Source organism: Nuphar pumila, chromosome 11 (assembly GCF_984573655.1).
Source record: "Nuphar pumila chromosome 11, dmNupPumi1.hap1.1, whole genome shotgun sequence".
Lineage (NCBI taxonomy): Eukaryota > Viridiplantae > Streptophyta > Magnoliopsida > Nymphaeales > Nymphaeaceae > Nuphar > Nuphar pumila.
The window spans coordinates 1439562-1454586 of record NC_143259.1 but is presented as its reverse complement, the minus strand read 5'-3'; the positions used below and the strand labels follow the sequence as shown (position 1 = coordinate 1454586).

Below are 15025 nucleotides of genomic sequence, written 5' to 3'. Positions count from 1 at the left end.
ACTCTCAATACAGTAATCAAAACATGAGCAATCAGTCTTGTCAAATAACAAGTCTTTCTTTGAACCGACTCATTATTCATATGGAAAACTGAATGATTGTCTTATATTTATTATTGAAAGTACACATTTAGGCTCGACCAAATAGTAATCTTTATTTGGGCTGATCATTATTTGCATGAACCGCAAATATATAACTATCACAATATTCTAAAATGAACTAACCTACACAATAGAGGTTACTTTGGCAACATATTGATTCAATTAATTCAATTCAAAATATCAGACCCAGAAACAAAAATAATATCAATGTTCAAATATGTCAACAGATGCACATAAAAAATAAGACAAGCATAATAATATACATGAGCTGAAAAGTAACAGAATATCGACCCACTTAAGTGACCCATAATATGCTCTGAAATAACCTTATATTACTCAATATTTTACCTTTTTTATATGTCTAGAGCATGGGTTCAACTAATCGGGCCTAGCCGGACCCACCAGTGGGTCCCGAAGTCAATCTGATCTGGTCAGATCTAGCATACTGATAATACCGAGTGCAGACAAAAATTGGTTGGACCCGATAATCCGAAACCAGACACAAGCCTTTTGAAAGTGGATCGGGTCTAAGCTGGTCCAAATTAAAAAAAAAAACATGTGCTCAACACACACCGAATTGAATTGGTCGAGCATAACAAATCTGGACTGCCAAAAAACTGAACAGGCTGGTCCCTACTGAGCACATTAATAGGTCACCGAATCAGTCTTGTGCAAGAGCCCAACCCAGTTTGCAAAAGAGGAACCACCCCGCTGAAAAACTGAACCAGTTTGATCGGCAAAAGGGGACTTAATGCCGAATAGGTCCACCTGACTTGTCGACTAACAGGCACTGAATTGGATTGAAGCTATTTTTCCTAGCCCGACTAGAGTCGGCACTACATATCACAGTGGCTGAAGCAGAGTGTATCACATCATTGGTTCGACTGCCGGCCGAACCGACCCTGACAAACAAGGGTTAAACTGGAAAAGAAAGTTGGTTGTCGATGGTCTTAAGGCACCTGGTGACGGCAACTTAGGCGATCCAGATGCCTCTCACACAGTCGCCGATCACGGTCTGCCTCAAATGGTTGCCGACGGTGGCTGGGCCAAGCCAGATGCCCACACCACCATCGGTTCCTGACTGGATATACTGTGGCATCTTTCCGACCAACGTTGGGGATGGAACGCCGACAACCCCTTTCCGCCCGACGTCTCCTGGCAGTAGAATATAGTTGGGCACCACCTGATGGCTGAAGCCGTTCTGGCCCCACCGCCGTGAGGCTAATCTCGATCTGGCACTACCCCGATGGCCGATCATGGCCTCAACCGCCTACCGGACCCATCATAAGATGTCGAGCGATTTGGCCCACTTGTCGGTCCGGTAATCCAAAATGGCGAGATTCTGCGTCCAGTGTCCAGCATCCAGAGTGGCAGGGAGCCCTCTTCCTCATGTCATCCAGCCATCCCAAAGGAAATCGGGGAAGGACCGAACGGCCCTTCCGTCTGATCAATAATAGAAAGCAATGGCCTTACGGCCCTACCTGCCTGGCAACCTCAACAGGGGTAATACCCTTCCATCCAGTCGGCGGCGATCCAGCACAGACACGAGGGAGGGTTGTCTGTCCCTCACGCCTGTTTGTGGAACCCTAAAGGGAGGGTCGATCGGCCCTCCGCAGATCCGGGCAAACCCAAATGGTGTAAGACACGTTCGATTGGCCCTCTTACACCCGAGCCCCAAATTCCATCAAAATGGATTGTTGCTGCGAATGAAAACATATATATATATAAATATTTCAACTATTTATCGAGAACAGGTAGCTCTAATACCAATTATTGGATTCAAAGATTCATCAAACACTAAAACAGGATCAAATGCATGTTCTTGCTAAACTGTTGAAATCATAAACAGAATAAAACCAAAAGTGAAAGCTATACCTGAATCCATAGGGCTCTGGTTGATCATTGACGGGTATGATCTTTCAAAACCTGTATATTTGACCATTTTTCTTTCTCTAAACCTAATGAGACTTTCTAACTTATAGGAAATTTGAAAAAAGGGTCTTTATATAAAGTTTGGAAACCATAACTTAATATATTCAGAAGTCTGTCTCCAACTCAACTCATTATAGAATTATAGAGTTCAGATACCACAGGCCTTGTTTAGATTAAACCACATGAACCGGGCTTAACCTAAAATAAACCTACGATCACATGATTTTCTAACAGCATACTGGTCCTGGTATGCCAAACACCTATGTCCTAGCCCAATTCGGAAGTTGCGGATAAGTTCCAAAGTATCATCCATCTGCCACCCTAAAGCTGAACTTAACAATGTCGTATTTGAACTAGGAAGAATACCTTGGAATTTAAGAACCAATCAAAAGAATATTGGCTTGGTGCCAAATCTAGGACCATCATTAGTTGAAAATCAACGGAGAATATGTGACCTCCAAAGATGACCAACCAGAGATGAGAATGATCCCACATCACGTCATAACAATTAGGGCTACCGTTACGTCCATATATCATGATTCACTTATTGGTGGTTTGCTTATAACTTGTCGTATCCAAGTTGGTGGATCCAAATTCATGTTTACTAATAAGAAAAACAAGATTTTGGTGATGCATATATGGTCCAGCTAAAATACTGTATTGGTGTGTGCATATTATTTTTGTTTTAATGACCCAAGGATAAAAAAAAAAAACCATCACCGACCGCACATTGGCTGGCCTCGGGTTGGTAAAACCCTTGAGGTCCCCATGCCCACCAACCCAGCTTCGACCTTAGAGCAAGAGATGCCATGTAGGTTTTCGAACTTGTAACATTTTGTCAACTTGGTGACATTCACAAGTCCCCCTAGCAGATGATGGTTGCCCTGCTGGGCACATATTAAAAAAGTTGTTATTTATTGCACAAACAAGAAAATGCATAACAAAGTCATGGATAGAGCTAGGGTTGGCAGATTAATCACATAGAGATGGCCTCAAAGAACAAGGTGAGAGTGGAACTCTCCCACTTTTCTCATCTTTAAGCAATTGCCCAATAGGCAGAAAGTCCATGCCCTGCTATACATTTCCTTGTTGGCTCCTCCCTATTCATAAAAACTTTTTTTTTTCCTCATAACTGCACAAATCAGCACCGACTTTTTCTAAGTTTGTTCAACGTTCCAATTTTTTTTTCTACGCGGGCGCGGAAATTCACCTTCACGGGCGAATTTTCACAGCAACCCCCTCTTCTCATAAACGGTTAACAACCGACAAACAATTTCAAAATGAAAAAGAGGAAAGAGGAAAAACTCTTTTTTTTTGTCTCTCTCTGGTTGTCTGTCTATCCCTCGCCTGGCTCCGGCCAAGGGCCTCAAAATTCTGGCGTGAATTGCAGCTGTCCGGCATCCATCAACACATTCAACCAGAAATCCATGCTATCATCTTGGTACATGCAGAATGGCAATGGGGAGTGTGGCACATGGAACACGGGATCCGATACGGTGCCAACCGGAAACTTGTCGTTGTCATCGAATTTCTCTTCTTTGAGTGTCTCCAACCAGAATTCGTCCATGACAGACAGGTTTTCTGGCCAAAACTCAGTTGAATTAATGGACTGTAACCTATCACACTCCAAAGAATCCATGCACTCGTCTTCGGACGTCGATCCGACGGTAGGCCTGCACTCGGAAGTTATGATCGACGACGATTCGGTGCTTGAAAATGAGAAATTGCTCGTGGATTGTTGCGGGGACACCGGATTTTCAATCCAGTTCTGGCATTTGATTGTAGTCTGGATATTAGACTCTACAAATTGGGGTGCTTTTGATTCTCTCACTTGTTTGGCTTTATCATCTGCAACTTGAATACTGTTGCTGGCCTGATTAACTGGTGCAATGTTCTGTTTCAATCTCTTTTTCAGATGGGTATGCCACACATTCTTGATCTCATTGTCTGTTCTCCCCGGCAATCTCGCCGCGATCGCCGACCACCTAGAATCCAAAAATCAAAAACCTCATTCAGCACCAATGCCCAAATCATGACACCAATAACTCCGTTCCCAAACAGGGAAAATCACAACCTATAGAAATCAGATCATTTCATTATTGAAATCAATGGGATCCTCACCTGTTGCCTAGCATTTCATGTAATTGGATGATGGTCTCCTCTTCCTCCCTACTGAAATTCCCTCTCTTGATGTCTGGCCTCAAATAGTTGGTCCATCTCAGTCTGCAACTCTTACCACACCTCAAGAGCCCTGTAAATTTTGCCAAACGCAAACACCAATTAATGGCAAAATCACATGATATGGAAAAACAAAAACAAAAGAGAAGACCATTAATTTTTTTTTCTTTGTTTCTTTCAGATGGAGCACTCTAGAGAGATAAAAACCCAGTTATGGAAATTGGGGCTTTACCAGCTTGTTTAGGGAGTGCCCTCCAATTCCCATGGCCATATTTTTGGATGTAAGCAACCAAAATCTGGTCTTCTTCAGGAGTCCATGGTCCTTTCTTGAGTCCCATCTTCTCACAGCAGGGTGCCCTCACCATCTTTGCTAACTCTTTTGCCCTAACTTCCTGAAGAACTCACACCCCTAACTTTGAGGACTCACAGGAATTGCCGTCATTTATAAAGGAGGGAGGACACACCACACTCAGAATTTTAGGGGTGCCCCACTGTGGGGAAGTGCACGTGGAAAACTGCAATTTCGTAGAGAACGGCCAATGCGTGTATTATTATTTATCTGGTATGATAATACAGAACTTTGTGGCAGCTGCTAGGATGCATTATTTTACTATTGCATAGGAGAAAAAGATGGGAACAGTAACAAGAGGACACAAAGGACAGAAACTGAGTTGGGCCCCACTACAGATTCGAGGAGGCTTCAAAAAGGTGTGTGGTATTGCGTGTGTGGTATGAAGTTCTCACTCCCCACACCACAATCAAAAAAATCGCGTTGGGAGATGTGTGGAGGAGATCGGGGAGGGCTGGCCTCAGTTTGAAATGAAAGGAGGGAAGAGTCAAGGAAAGAGGCAGCCAATCTTTTTGAAGAGAAAACCTGTCTTTTTCTTTGAAAAATATTTGCTTTGATTTTATAAACATTATCTCGGCGTTCAAATCACGGAGCACGGTTGGGAGCAGCCCACCAATAGCCATAGAACAATATTTTAATAGCTTATAGTGGCGTTCCACGTGGCAATCTTGGGGGCATTGGCACTGCAAGTGTTGGATTATTAGCATCAACCTTGTATGTTTTGGGAGGTAATTAAGTGCAATCTGATGTTGGCAATTGCACGAGGACGATAGTGAAAGTTGCTTGCTTTTTACTTGATGTGCAATATAGGCAATGGTGAAATCCCTCGGACTGCAGCAACTTGAAGGGTTCACGTATTCATGTGCAGATGTAGGGATATTAATAGATCGGATTTGGATCGGATAGCGCGGAGTGGTCGATAACCATTTTAGTCTGATTCGTAGCACATTTCTTACATGATTGACTACACGGATCAGATTTGTTTTTGAAGTTTTCCATCTGAGTTAGTCTAACGTCTGATTTAGTGATCCCTACATCCGAGCTGAATCAGTGTTGCTTACATCCCTAATCATATGGTGAAACACAGCACTTACTGGGTTAATCTGGCAAGCATAGGTGGACTCTTCTTGTTGATTATGGGGCCATAAATATGGTTTTCCCATAGACATAGATGGCACTAACTTTTGGCCGCAATCGAGAAAATATATATGATAAACACCCTTTTGTCGCCTGAAAAATTAGGCGCCTTGGCATAAGTTTTCGCCTGAAAAAATCAAGTACTTCGATTGAAAAAATCAAGCACCATGTAAGTTCTCACCTAAACAAATCAAGCACCTTGATCGAAATATCAAGCGTAATGATTTCAACTAACCTGATTTTTCAGGCACCAAAAAGACAAAACTGTAATGAAAAAAAGTAAATAGGCCATGTTTGTCATAATTTCTAGTTCGCGGCCAGTTATGATATTATGCTAAAAATTAATGTTATCTACATCCTTGTTTGTATAGTTTTTTTCTGGTTCACTATTTGATAAATTTAGCATCAGGTGAGACGGCCAAGTTTCTGTGTTCCATTGGATTATGTACTTGGTGTGCCTCCAAGTTTATCTGATTTCGAGCTGCATTCGCTTACTACTTAACTTGCCATTATTTTCCAAAATGATGATATGATGCCGTGCTATTGTACTAGGACACCTACAATTTTAGTCGGCGTACCTGTGTCGATACCTCACGCCATTTTGGGTGCCCTACATATTTTCAGTTTATAACTTTATATTTATATATATATATATATATATTAGATATAGCATACATATTTAGATTATATTTAATTTATTTTATATTTATGTGATATTTATAAAGCCATGTCTCTTCACCTACAATTTTTTGAATTCTTGTGTCATATAGGAATGGCAGTGGACCGGGGTGGGAAGGTCTCCACCCCGGCCCCATCTCAAAATCCTGCCCTTCATCCCTGCCTCCATATCCGCACAAGTTTGGATTTTAATCTCCATCCTCATTTCATGTCCTCCATCCCCCGTCCAGACGGGGCAGGGCCCCGTTTCCCCTCGGTCCATTGCCATCCCTAAAGAAAGATTGGGGACAGAGCGGGATCGGGACGGGGATGGGGCCGGGCAGAGTAAAGCGTAAGTCCATCCCCTCCTCCATCTTCCCATGGGTTTTGATTTTAACATATATCCTCACCTTCATCCCCGTTTCATGTCCTTCATCTCCGGTCCATACGGGGCGAGGCAGGGCAGAGCCCGTTTTCCCCTGTCCAATGACATCCCTAGTGACATAGATGTCCAGCAATGGTAGCGATATTGAAGGTTTAAAGTAGATTATGAGCAATGAGATACATGAGATGATGCAATAAGGATGTCATGAATTGAATATGTGGATCATGACCAATTGAAGAAGCAAAAATAAATTTGATGTTTTTAGCTTTACAATTTTCGAGTATTTCTGAAGCAAGCATGACATTTAGTTTAAACACACTAGGTAGATGTGATTTGAAGAATTCGTATCATGACTTGGTTTCTTCTTGTGAAATGGGGGAAACTTTAGTTCCAAACTAAGATTGAACAGAACAACCACTATCCGAGTAGATGAATTTGATAAGGTGTGGAATTGACCAATTTGACAGCGTTTTCATATCAAATGTTCAAACGATAGAAAGATTTCTTTAGCAAAATCTTAGACCGAGAATGAAGAGAAAATTATTGTTAAATCAAATAAAATAAAATAAAAGTATGCTACAAGTAGCTAGCCTACCTAATATGTGTGAAAGAGTCCTGTAGTCATACATATATATCGCTTTTTCATGTATTGGATCATGTCCAAAGTGTGTTGGATAAGCAAACCCAATGAGTTAGTGTGGCTTAACAAAGTCGTAAATGGGCTCATTGAATTCAATGATGATCATCACCAGCCATTCCAGAGTAAGTCTATGAAACGAGTAACTAAACTAGACCAAGTTGTACGTATATCCGGCCACCCAAGTTGGACGCAGTCGATCTAATCTCTATATTTTTTGCCATTTTTAACTAGAGAAAACCGTTGCACCATGCTTGTCCTTAATCAGCACACTCGATCCAAAAAAAGTAAGTAGGATTTCTTGCATTTGTACGCAAGTACTAGGCCTTACAACATCCATCAAAGCTAGTGTATAAAATAACCATACTGCAAGCATCTAAAAGCGACATTTTAGATAAAATATATATGCCAATTGCGTCGGACTCCAACTGCCCCTTTAGATGATAGGTTTCACAGTAAGCTATTTCAAATTAATGATAAAACTCCCAAACAGTTTACTATTAAACCCATAGCGACTCCAAACTGGGGCTGGTAAATGAGCCAAACAAACCCAACAGGGTATCTTGGATTGTTTGAGCTTGTGACTCGGCTCATGTTCGTTAATTTTTAGCCTAGCCGAGCTCTCGTCCCTGAATGAGATGAGCCAAAACACGAGCTGGCTCGCGTCAATATGTTATTTACACATGAAATATATATTGTTTAATATATTACACTTAGAATATATATATATATATATATACACTTGTTTGTTCGTATTTTATGTATATATTTTTATATTCATCTTTCTCATATATTTTTTTATAAATTATTTATATATATATATATACACATAAAACTTTGGGAGGAATCTACCTCCTTTATACCCAAACCGGGACGACCCAAAAAAAAAAAAAAGTGTGTTCATTTCGTAAGCCAGTTTGGTCAGCAACTAAAGAACAACTTTTTTACAAAAACGGCAAGTGGCAGAGTTCAGACGAAAAACTTGTCTTGAATAGAATAAACTTTCCTTGACGGTAGTAGATGACCTTGACCATGAATAGATGAGTCGAAACTGAGAACGCCATGCATATGTGACCGACCTCCCCGCCTAGCATTCCAAAATTCAGTATACCAATGCTGGTAAGATGGTGACCGTCATGAGCCAAGGGGTTTGGCGTAGTGGGATGGGGGCCTAAACTGATAGACGGGCAGTCTGGGTTCAAATCCCATAGGTGTTATCTTCCTGTGTAAGCTGAAGCTTGGTGACTCCTTGGGGTTGAGGGGCAAGTTCTTGAAGTTTTCACTGATGAAATATGACTTTCCATTTTGCTTTTTATTTTTGAAAAAAAAATGAAATTAAAGTGCACGTTTGCTTTGGGCAAGGTGTGATGTGCAAATGTCATATATGAGAGTTTAATTAAAAGCTGTGATTATTTGTAACCAACTTTCACTGGATTCAAGAGAGAATCCTAATTACAACTTTGCATTTTTTCATGTTTGATGAAACTTGAGAAAGTGTAGCGACTGTGATTTTCAATCCCCAATAATCTGAGAAAATCCAAGAATCACATGGCATTGCAAACGTGGTTAACGCGGAAACTATACTATTGTGGCCTAGTCCAGCTAGCACACCCCACTGGGGGCCCTGCTGGACTCACCGACGAGCTAAGTAAAGATGGTGCAGGGGTCCTCGTGAGATGAAGCAATGGACGGTGAAGATGTCAAATCATTTTCTTAAAGTGATTTAAGTGATTTGACAAATCTCCTGATGCCATGCCACCCAAAGGGATAAGGGCCAACCTCATAAAATATTGTAAACTATCATCCCTCGTTCATCATTAACCTTTTAAACGTGCATGGTGCTTTTTTTTTTTTTTTATCTTTCTATTGGGGTTTAAAAGAAGTGCCCACTTTACTCTAAAGTGTTTTCCCTTCTGCTCCATATGCAGAATATCGATACATATTTATCTTTCTATTAGGTCAGAAAGCTCCACTGATGTGTTTATCCAGGTTTGACATTGCATAAAGGTGTTCTTCTTCGTCTATTTTTCCTTGGCCATTTTTTTATTTTGGGAGTTATAATAATGACCGATAAATTACAAAATGGGCCTTCAAAATTTATATGATTTTTCATTATTTTTTTTCAATCATGGGAAAAATAAGGGTGGCTCAGTTGGTTCTTTTTTCCCTTTTGTTTTTTTAATTCAAAAGGCAATAGACCCACAAAAGGTTGCCATTAGCTCCTAAAGCTAATGTGAACATTGAATTTTTCTTTCAGCGTATCAGATAATCAGCACCATAATATATTGTGCTGACGGCAAAATGCCACTCCGTGACGTTCTCAGATATGCTCAATCTTGTGACGATGCCAAAATAAAATAAACTGGAAGGTGATACCTCTTACATAGCATTGCTCACGACTCACGATGCATGACGTTCTCAGATACGCTCAATCTTCGGACATTAGGTTTTTCCTGCGAGCTATTAGGCGGGAACCTCTCGAACCGTGCTCTGTTAAGGCTATGCTTGTTTCGTCTTTCTTCATTCGTGAACTTCCAGTATGGGTTGCTGATCGAGGATGGCAGCACAGGTCTCATCTACTTGGCAAAGCTCCTTCCACGTTGTTCACTCTAGAGCTCAGTTGAGTCATGCCAGACCGAGGAATTGGTGGTGTGTTGCTTGTTTTTCTCTGAACTTCCACAAACACTGTGATTGTCATAAGTGTGGCTCTTCTTTTCTCTCTCTCGTCGTCATCCAGTCTAGAAGCGAAGGCGATCAAACCCCTCACATTCCCATTCGTCGGAGCAGAATCTAGTCACTAAAGATTTTTCTGGGTTGGAGCGTCATCCTGCAAGTCCGAATCATGAACGGCCTCCCCGAAAATTATCCTTCTCGCCGTGGGTGCAGATTGGCAATCTTCATAACCCAACGAATTCATTCCATGCTGTCAAGATTGGGTCTATTTGGGTCCCGGTCCGACCGCAACACTTTGGGCTTTCTTTTCCGTCATTTGCTCCAGTTATGTTAGCCGCATCTCCAGCGTATGTTGGCATCTCCCAATCGTCGCAAGTTCTGCTAAGGGTGGGCCCCAAAAATCTGGCTCTGCCATCAATATTTACTCTCTTGGAGATTTGCCGCTCACTATTTATAATGCATGGAGCTCGACGTTTGATTCTTTTTGCGCTAATTTTCGTGGCGGACTTACGACGCGGTTGGATAGGCATTCTCGTGGGAAGCATAGGAAAATTTTGTCATCCTCGCCATCGAGAGTTCTGTCAAGGGTGGGCCCACAAAAAATTTACCATGATAGCAATGTTTTCCCTACTGGAGTTCAGTCGCTAATTATTTCTCAAGCTCGGGGCCTGGTGTCTGCTTCTGTTTGTACTACTTCCCGTTACAGCTTGGAGGCGCGATTGGGCACGCTTGCGCGTGGTGGACAAAGGACGAATCGATAATCGTCCCTTATTATTTTTCCCTCCAGACGCTCTGACTATTTGGTTATCAATCTTATTGCGTTTAATGCTATAACCAACATGGCAATCAGATACATGGTGCTTGGCTCCTCAGTTCCGCGTCCTCTTCCAATATCGCATTATGTCTCTGAGGTTTTTTCATCTGCCAAATCTTTTAGTCTTCCACCAACCCAGGTCTCATCCAGTAGTCCAGCGCGGGGTCAGGGTAGCCACCTATTTACGCCTTTGCTTCAGCAATGTCCTAGTCCACAGCCCCTGGGTGTCACGGTTGTCGATGCAACTAACTTGATGGATATCTCCCTCTCATCTTACCAGCTGCAAGCTATAGCTGTTGATATGGATTCTACGATTTCAGTTATCACTGCTATTATTGGGGACTCTCTCTGCCACTTCGGTGGAGCAGACTGTGAGTAGTTGAGCATTTTCGATGGTCACTTGAGGTCGTTTGTCAATGCTGGGGGTGTTCGACAAATCATGCATGGTCAGCGAAGAAGGAGGAGGCCTTCGTCAATTGTTTCGGCTACCGATGCTAGGTCCCCAAGGAGGTCATCTTGGTTTCACCAACCATGGGTTTTTTCAAATTTTGTTCCATGAAGATTGTTTGTTGGAATGTTAGGGGCTTAAATTGTCCCACAAAACGCCTGTTTCTGGCTAATTGGGTTAGGGAGGAAAAGCCCGACCTACTTGCTTTATGTGAAACTAAAATGGAGGTCATCTCGCTCGTGGTCGCCTCTGGCATCTGGCAGGGAGCTGACTATTTCTTTAAGCCTGCGGTCAATCATGCAGGAGGTATCCTTATCTTGGGAAAACAGTCTTTAAATTTATCTCAGCTGGATGTGGGTCTTTTCTCTGTATCTGTTGCTTTCAATTTGCAGGCAGCTGGTAGAAGGGTAGTGGTTTCTGTTGTTTATGGCTCTAATCTAGTCGCCATAAGGCCTGCATTTTGGGGTCCTTGATAGGGTCTTTGTCACCTCTAATTTATTGGACCTCATTTCCGACGTTAAGTGCGTGTTGTTTGCTCCCTCTATCTCGGATCATGAGCAGATCATCACTCATTTAAGGGATGGCTTGCAACCCACCACGAGCTTTGCGTTAAAAGAATGGTGGCTTTAGGAGCCAGATTTTCTCTCGGTTATTGCTAATTCTTGGAACAAACCTGTTGATGTGCATTGGGCGGCGGTCCAGGTTCAAAATATGCTTTCTCGTCTAGCTAAGGATATCAAAGTTTGGCTTCATAGTCGTAATGTGAAGAAATTTCAGCAAATGGCCGCATGGGATCAGGAGATTTCTACGTTGTATCAGTCTATGTCTTCTCCTGGCTCTCTTTCTGATTTGCAGCTTCTCAGTCTCCAGGCCAGGTCCTTAGAATTAACTATGCTCTTGAAAAGCTATAGGGTCAAATAGGAAATTCGTTGGAAGCAGAGGTCTAGGGTAAAATGGCTTGCGGCAGGTGAAAGCAACACTAATTTTTTTTACTCATATGCTTCTCATTGTTATAGGAGGAAGGTTGTTCCTTCTATCTCCATTGGGAGTGTTTCCTATCTCAATCAGCACGTTAATCTGACAGACTCGCTATATTTTAAGGGTTTATATTTTGCTTCATTAACTGTGGAGGGTGTCTTTGGTAATGTCCTAGTTGGGTCAATTCAGCTTGAACAAGCTAGATCTATGCAAAGAAGGTTCTCTGACGATGAGATTTTTAGGGCCATTAAGGATCTGTCGGGTTGGAAAGCGCCTGGCATTGACAGATTTCATGTCGACTTTTTTAGAATCTTTTGAGACTGTGTTAAATCAGACGTGGTGAGCATGTTTGATGAGTTCTATCGTAACTCCAGACTGCCTTATCATTTTCATGTTGTTATTATTTCGCTTATTTTGAAAGAGGATGAGACCACTGATATTTCACGATTCCGCCCAATCTCAGTTATGAGTGATCTCTATCGAATGTTTGTCAAGGTTTTGGCGAATAGGCTAAAATCGGTGGCTAACCAGACTTTTTCAGACTCTCAATTCGCCTTTATCCGTAATAAGAGGGTCCAACACTCGTTCATTATGGCGTTCGAGGTTGTTCATTCCTTGCAGCATAGCGGTCAACCTTACTTTGTCCTTAAATTAGACTTTCATAAAGCTTTTGACTCTGTGCATTGGTCATTCTTATTTCAAATGTTAGCAAATTTTGATATTGGTCATCGTTTTTTTGGTTGGGTGCAGGAGCTGGTCTCAAATGTCCAAGCCATGTTAAATATCAATGGTGTTAGAAGAGACCGGTTCAAGCTGGGGCGGGGTTTGCGACAAGGGTGCCCCCTCTCGCCTTTGTTGTTCAATGTTGTTGCTGAGGGTCTTGTGGTCTTGCTTAAGCGGGTTGCGGTATCATGTTTCATTGATCCTTTGCAGGTTTCAGACTTCTCGAGCCATATTCTTACTTATGCTGATGATATAATCATTTTTTGTCGTGCAAATGTTCAGCAGATGCTTAGGTTTAAGCTTATCATTCAGTTCTTTTTCTCCCTATCTGGGTTTTCTCTCAATGACACCAAATGCTCTATTATCATGTTCAATGTTTATGCCAATATGCTTGCAGCTGAAAAGAGATTTTTTAATTGCACTATTTCTGACATGCCTATTATGTACCTGGGCTTGTTGTTACAAGTGAAGCACCTTTCTTCTGTTGCTTGGGCTCCGACGCTTCAAAAAGTGAAGCGCAAATTGCTTTCGTGGCAGTCATCTTATCTCTCCATTGCCGACCGTCTAACCTTAGTCAGACATATTCTTTCAACTATTTCAAAAAAAATCATGCCTATGTTTGTGGTGCCTGTGGGAGTAGAGAAGTAGCTGACGCGCTTGTTGGCAGGTTTTCTATGGTCTGGGTGTCAACTCAAGGGTAAGTGTCACTTGATTGGTTGGCGTTCGGTGGTCTTACCTTGGCGTATGGCTGGTTTAGGCATTTCTCCGCCCAGATTGCGAAGCCTTATTCTTGTCGCCATGCAATGTTGGTTGGCCCACCAACCGGATTACCCTTATGCTTGTTTGCTTCTTGATAAATATGGGGCTCTTGCTCTTATTCCGGTTCGTCTGGGAACCCGGGGTTTGGCACTCTTGCACTTGCGTAAATTGTGGTTGAGGGCTTTAGCCTGCTTTAGAGACCATTTTGAGGAGTTCGAAAATTTTGATCAGTGGTTGCAGTGGGCGTTGGCGCCAAGCAGAGAGTTCCTCACCAAAAAAGTCTATAGATCGTTGCTCCCCCCGAGGGCTGATTGGTTGCCCAAGGATGTGCTTTCGGCGAAGGGTCCTTCTCCCCGTTCTCGAGTCCTGGCATGGTTAATTTTGCACGATAGGATCCAGACCCACAGTAATTTAAAGAAGTGGGGCATTCAGCTCCCAAGTTGGTGCGTGCTTTGTGAAGCTGCAGAAGAATCTATGTTTCACTTGTTCTGGTCTTGCCCGATATTTGTGGAACTCTTGAAGTGTTTGTTAAGGAGGCGTATTTTGCCCTAGATCTGATCTTGGGCCTGGTTTGTATTAGGCACAGCACGAGGTGGAGGTTCATCTAGTGAACGTGGTTGCTTACTTCTTGGTGGTTTGTTTGAATGGCATGAAACAATGCTCATTTTCGTCAAATTCCGGTTAACATCCAAAACCTAGTGCATAAAATCTTGATAGATGTTTATGCGATCTTGTGTATGCATCTTAGTGATCTTCTGCTCCCTCCTACTGATGCTACCTCTCTTTTACCGCAATTTGAGCAAGCGGCTCTGGCGTGAGCCCGTTTTATCTGTCTGATGTTCTTTTTCTCTTCTGCTTTCTTTATTTGTTTTGACTTTGCTCTTGTTCAGTTCATGGGTTCAACATTTTGTTGATCTTCATGAGTGGTAATGTTGAATTTCTTTTCTCTCTCTCTCTCTCTCTCTCTCTCTCTCTCTCTCTCTCTCTCTCTCTCTGTGTGTGTGTAGGTAGGTAAATGGTTTGGATTCGGATCAAATGTTGTGAATACCATATTCAACTAATTAGATGTTGGCCAAACAAATTCCAATTTGGAATTGGATTCAGATGGTAACAAACTCATATAAATGGATTCCCACATCCATAAAAAATTTGGATAGCTTTTGTATTCGTTACCAAAAAATCAAAACCATATCCACATCCTATTATAATGAGATATTGTTTTGGCTTACCAAATGCAACTAAATGGAATCAAATCC

General features: G+C 42.0%; 1 protein-coding gene across 1 annotated transcript; it reads right to left on the bottom strand.

Moving 5' to 3' along the window:
* Positions 1-3189: 3189 nt before the first annotated feature.
* Positions 3190-4637, bottom strand: LOC149821570 (transcription factor MYB30-like). The gene is made up of 3 exons (XM_089980665.1): positions 4442-4637; positions 4153-4282; positions 3190-4016 (listed from the first exon to the last, which is right to left on the bottom strand). The coding sequence occupies exons 1-3, from the start codon at positions 4572-4574 to the stop codon at positions 3398-3400; spliced, it is 882 nt and encodes a 293-aa protein (XP_089836791.1). The 5' UTR covers positions 4575-4637; the 3' UTR covers positions 3190-3397.
* Between the last annotated feature and the right edge of the window lie 10388 nt (positions 4638-15025).

Bases quoted from the DNA above. Each gene is read 5' to 3' on its own strand.
- LOC149821570 (XM_089980665.1), bottom strand. From the start codon at position 4,574: ATGGTGAGGGCACCCTGCTGTGAGAAGATGGGACTCAAGAAAGGACCA. The intron at 4,283-4,441 runs GTAAAGCCCCAA...CAAAATTTACAG, and splicing joins GGCACTCCCTAAACAAGCTG to GGCTCTTGAGGTGTGGTAAG. The intron at 4,017-4,152 runs GTGAGGATCCCA...TTTGGATTCTAG, and splicing joins CATGAAATGCTAGGCAACAG to GTGGTCGGCGATCGCGGCGA.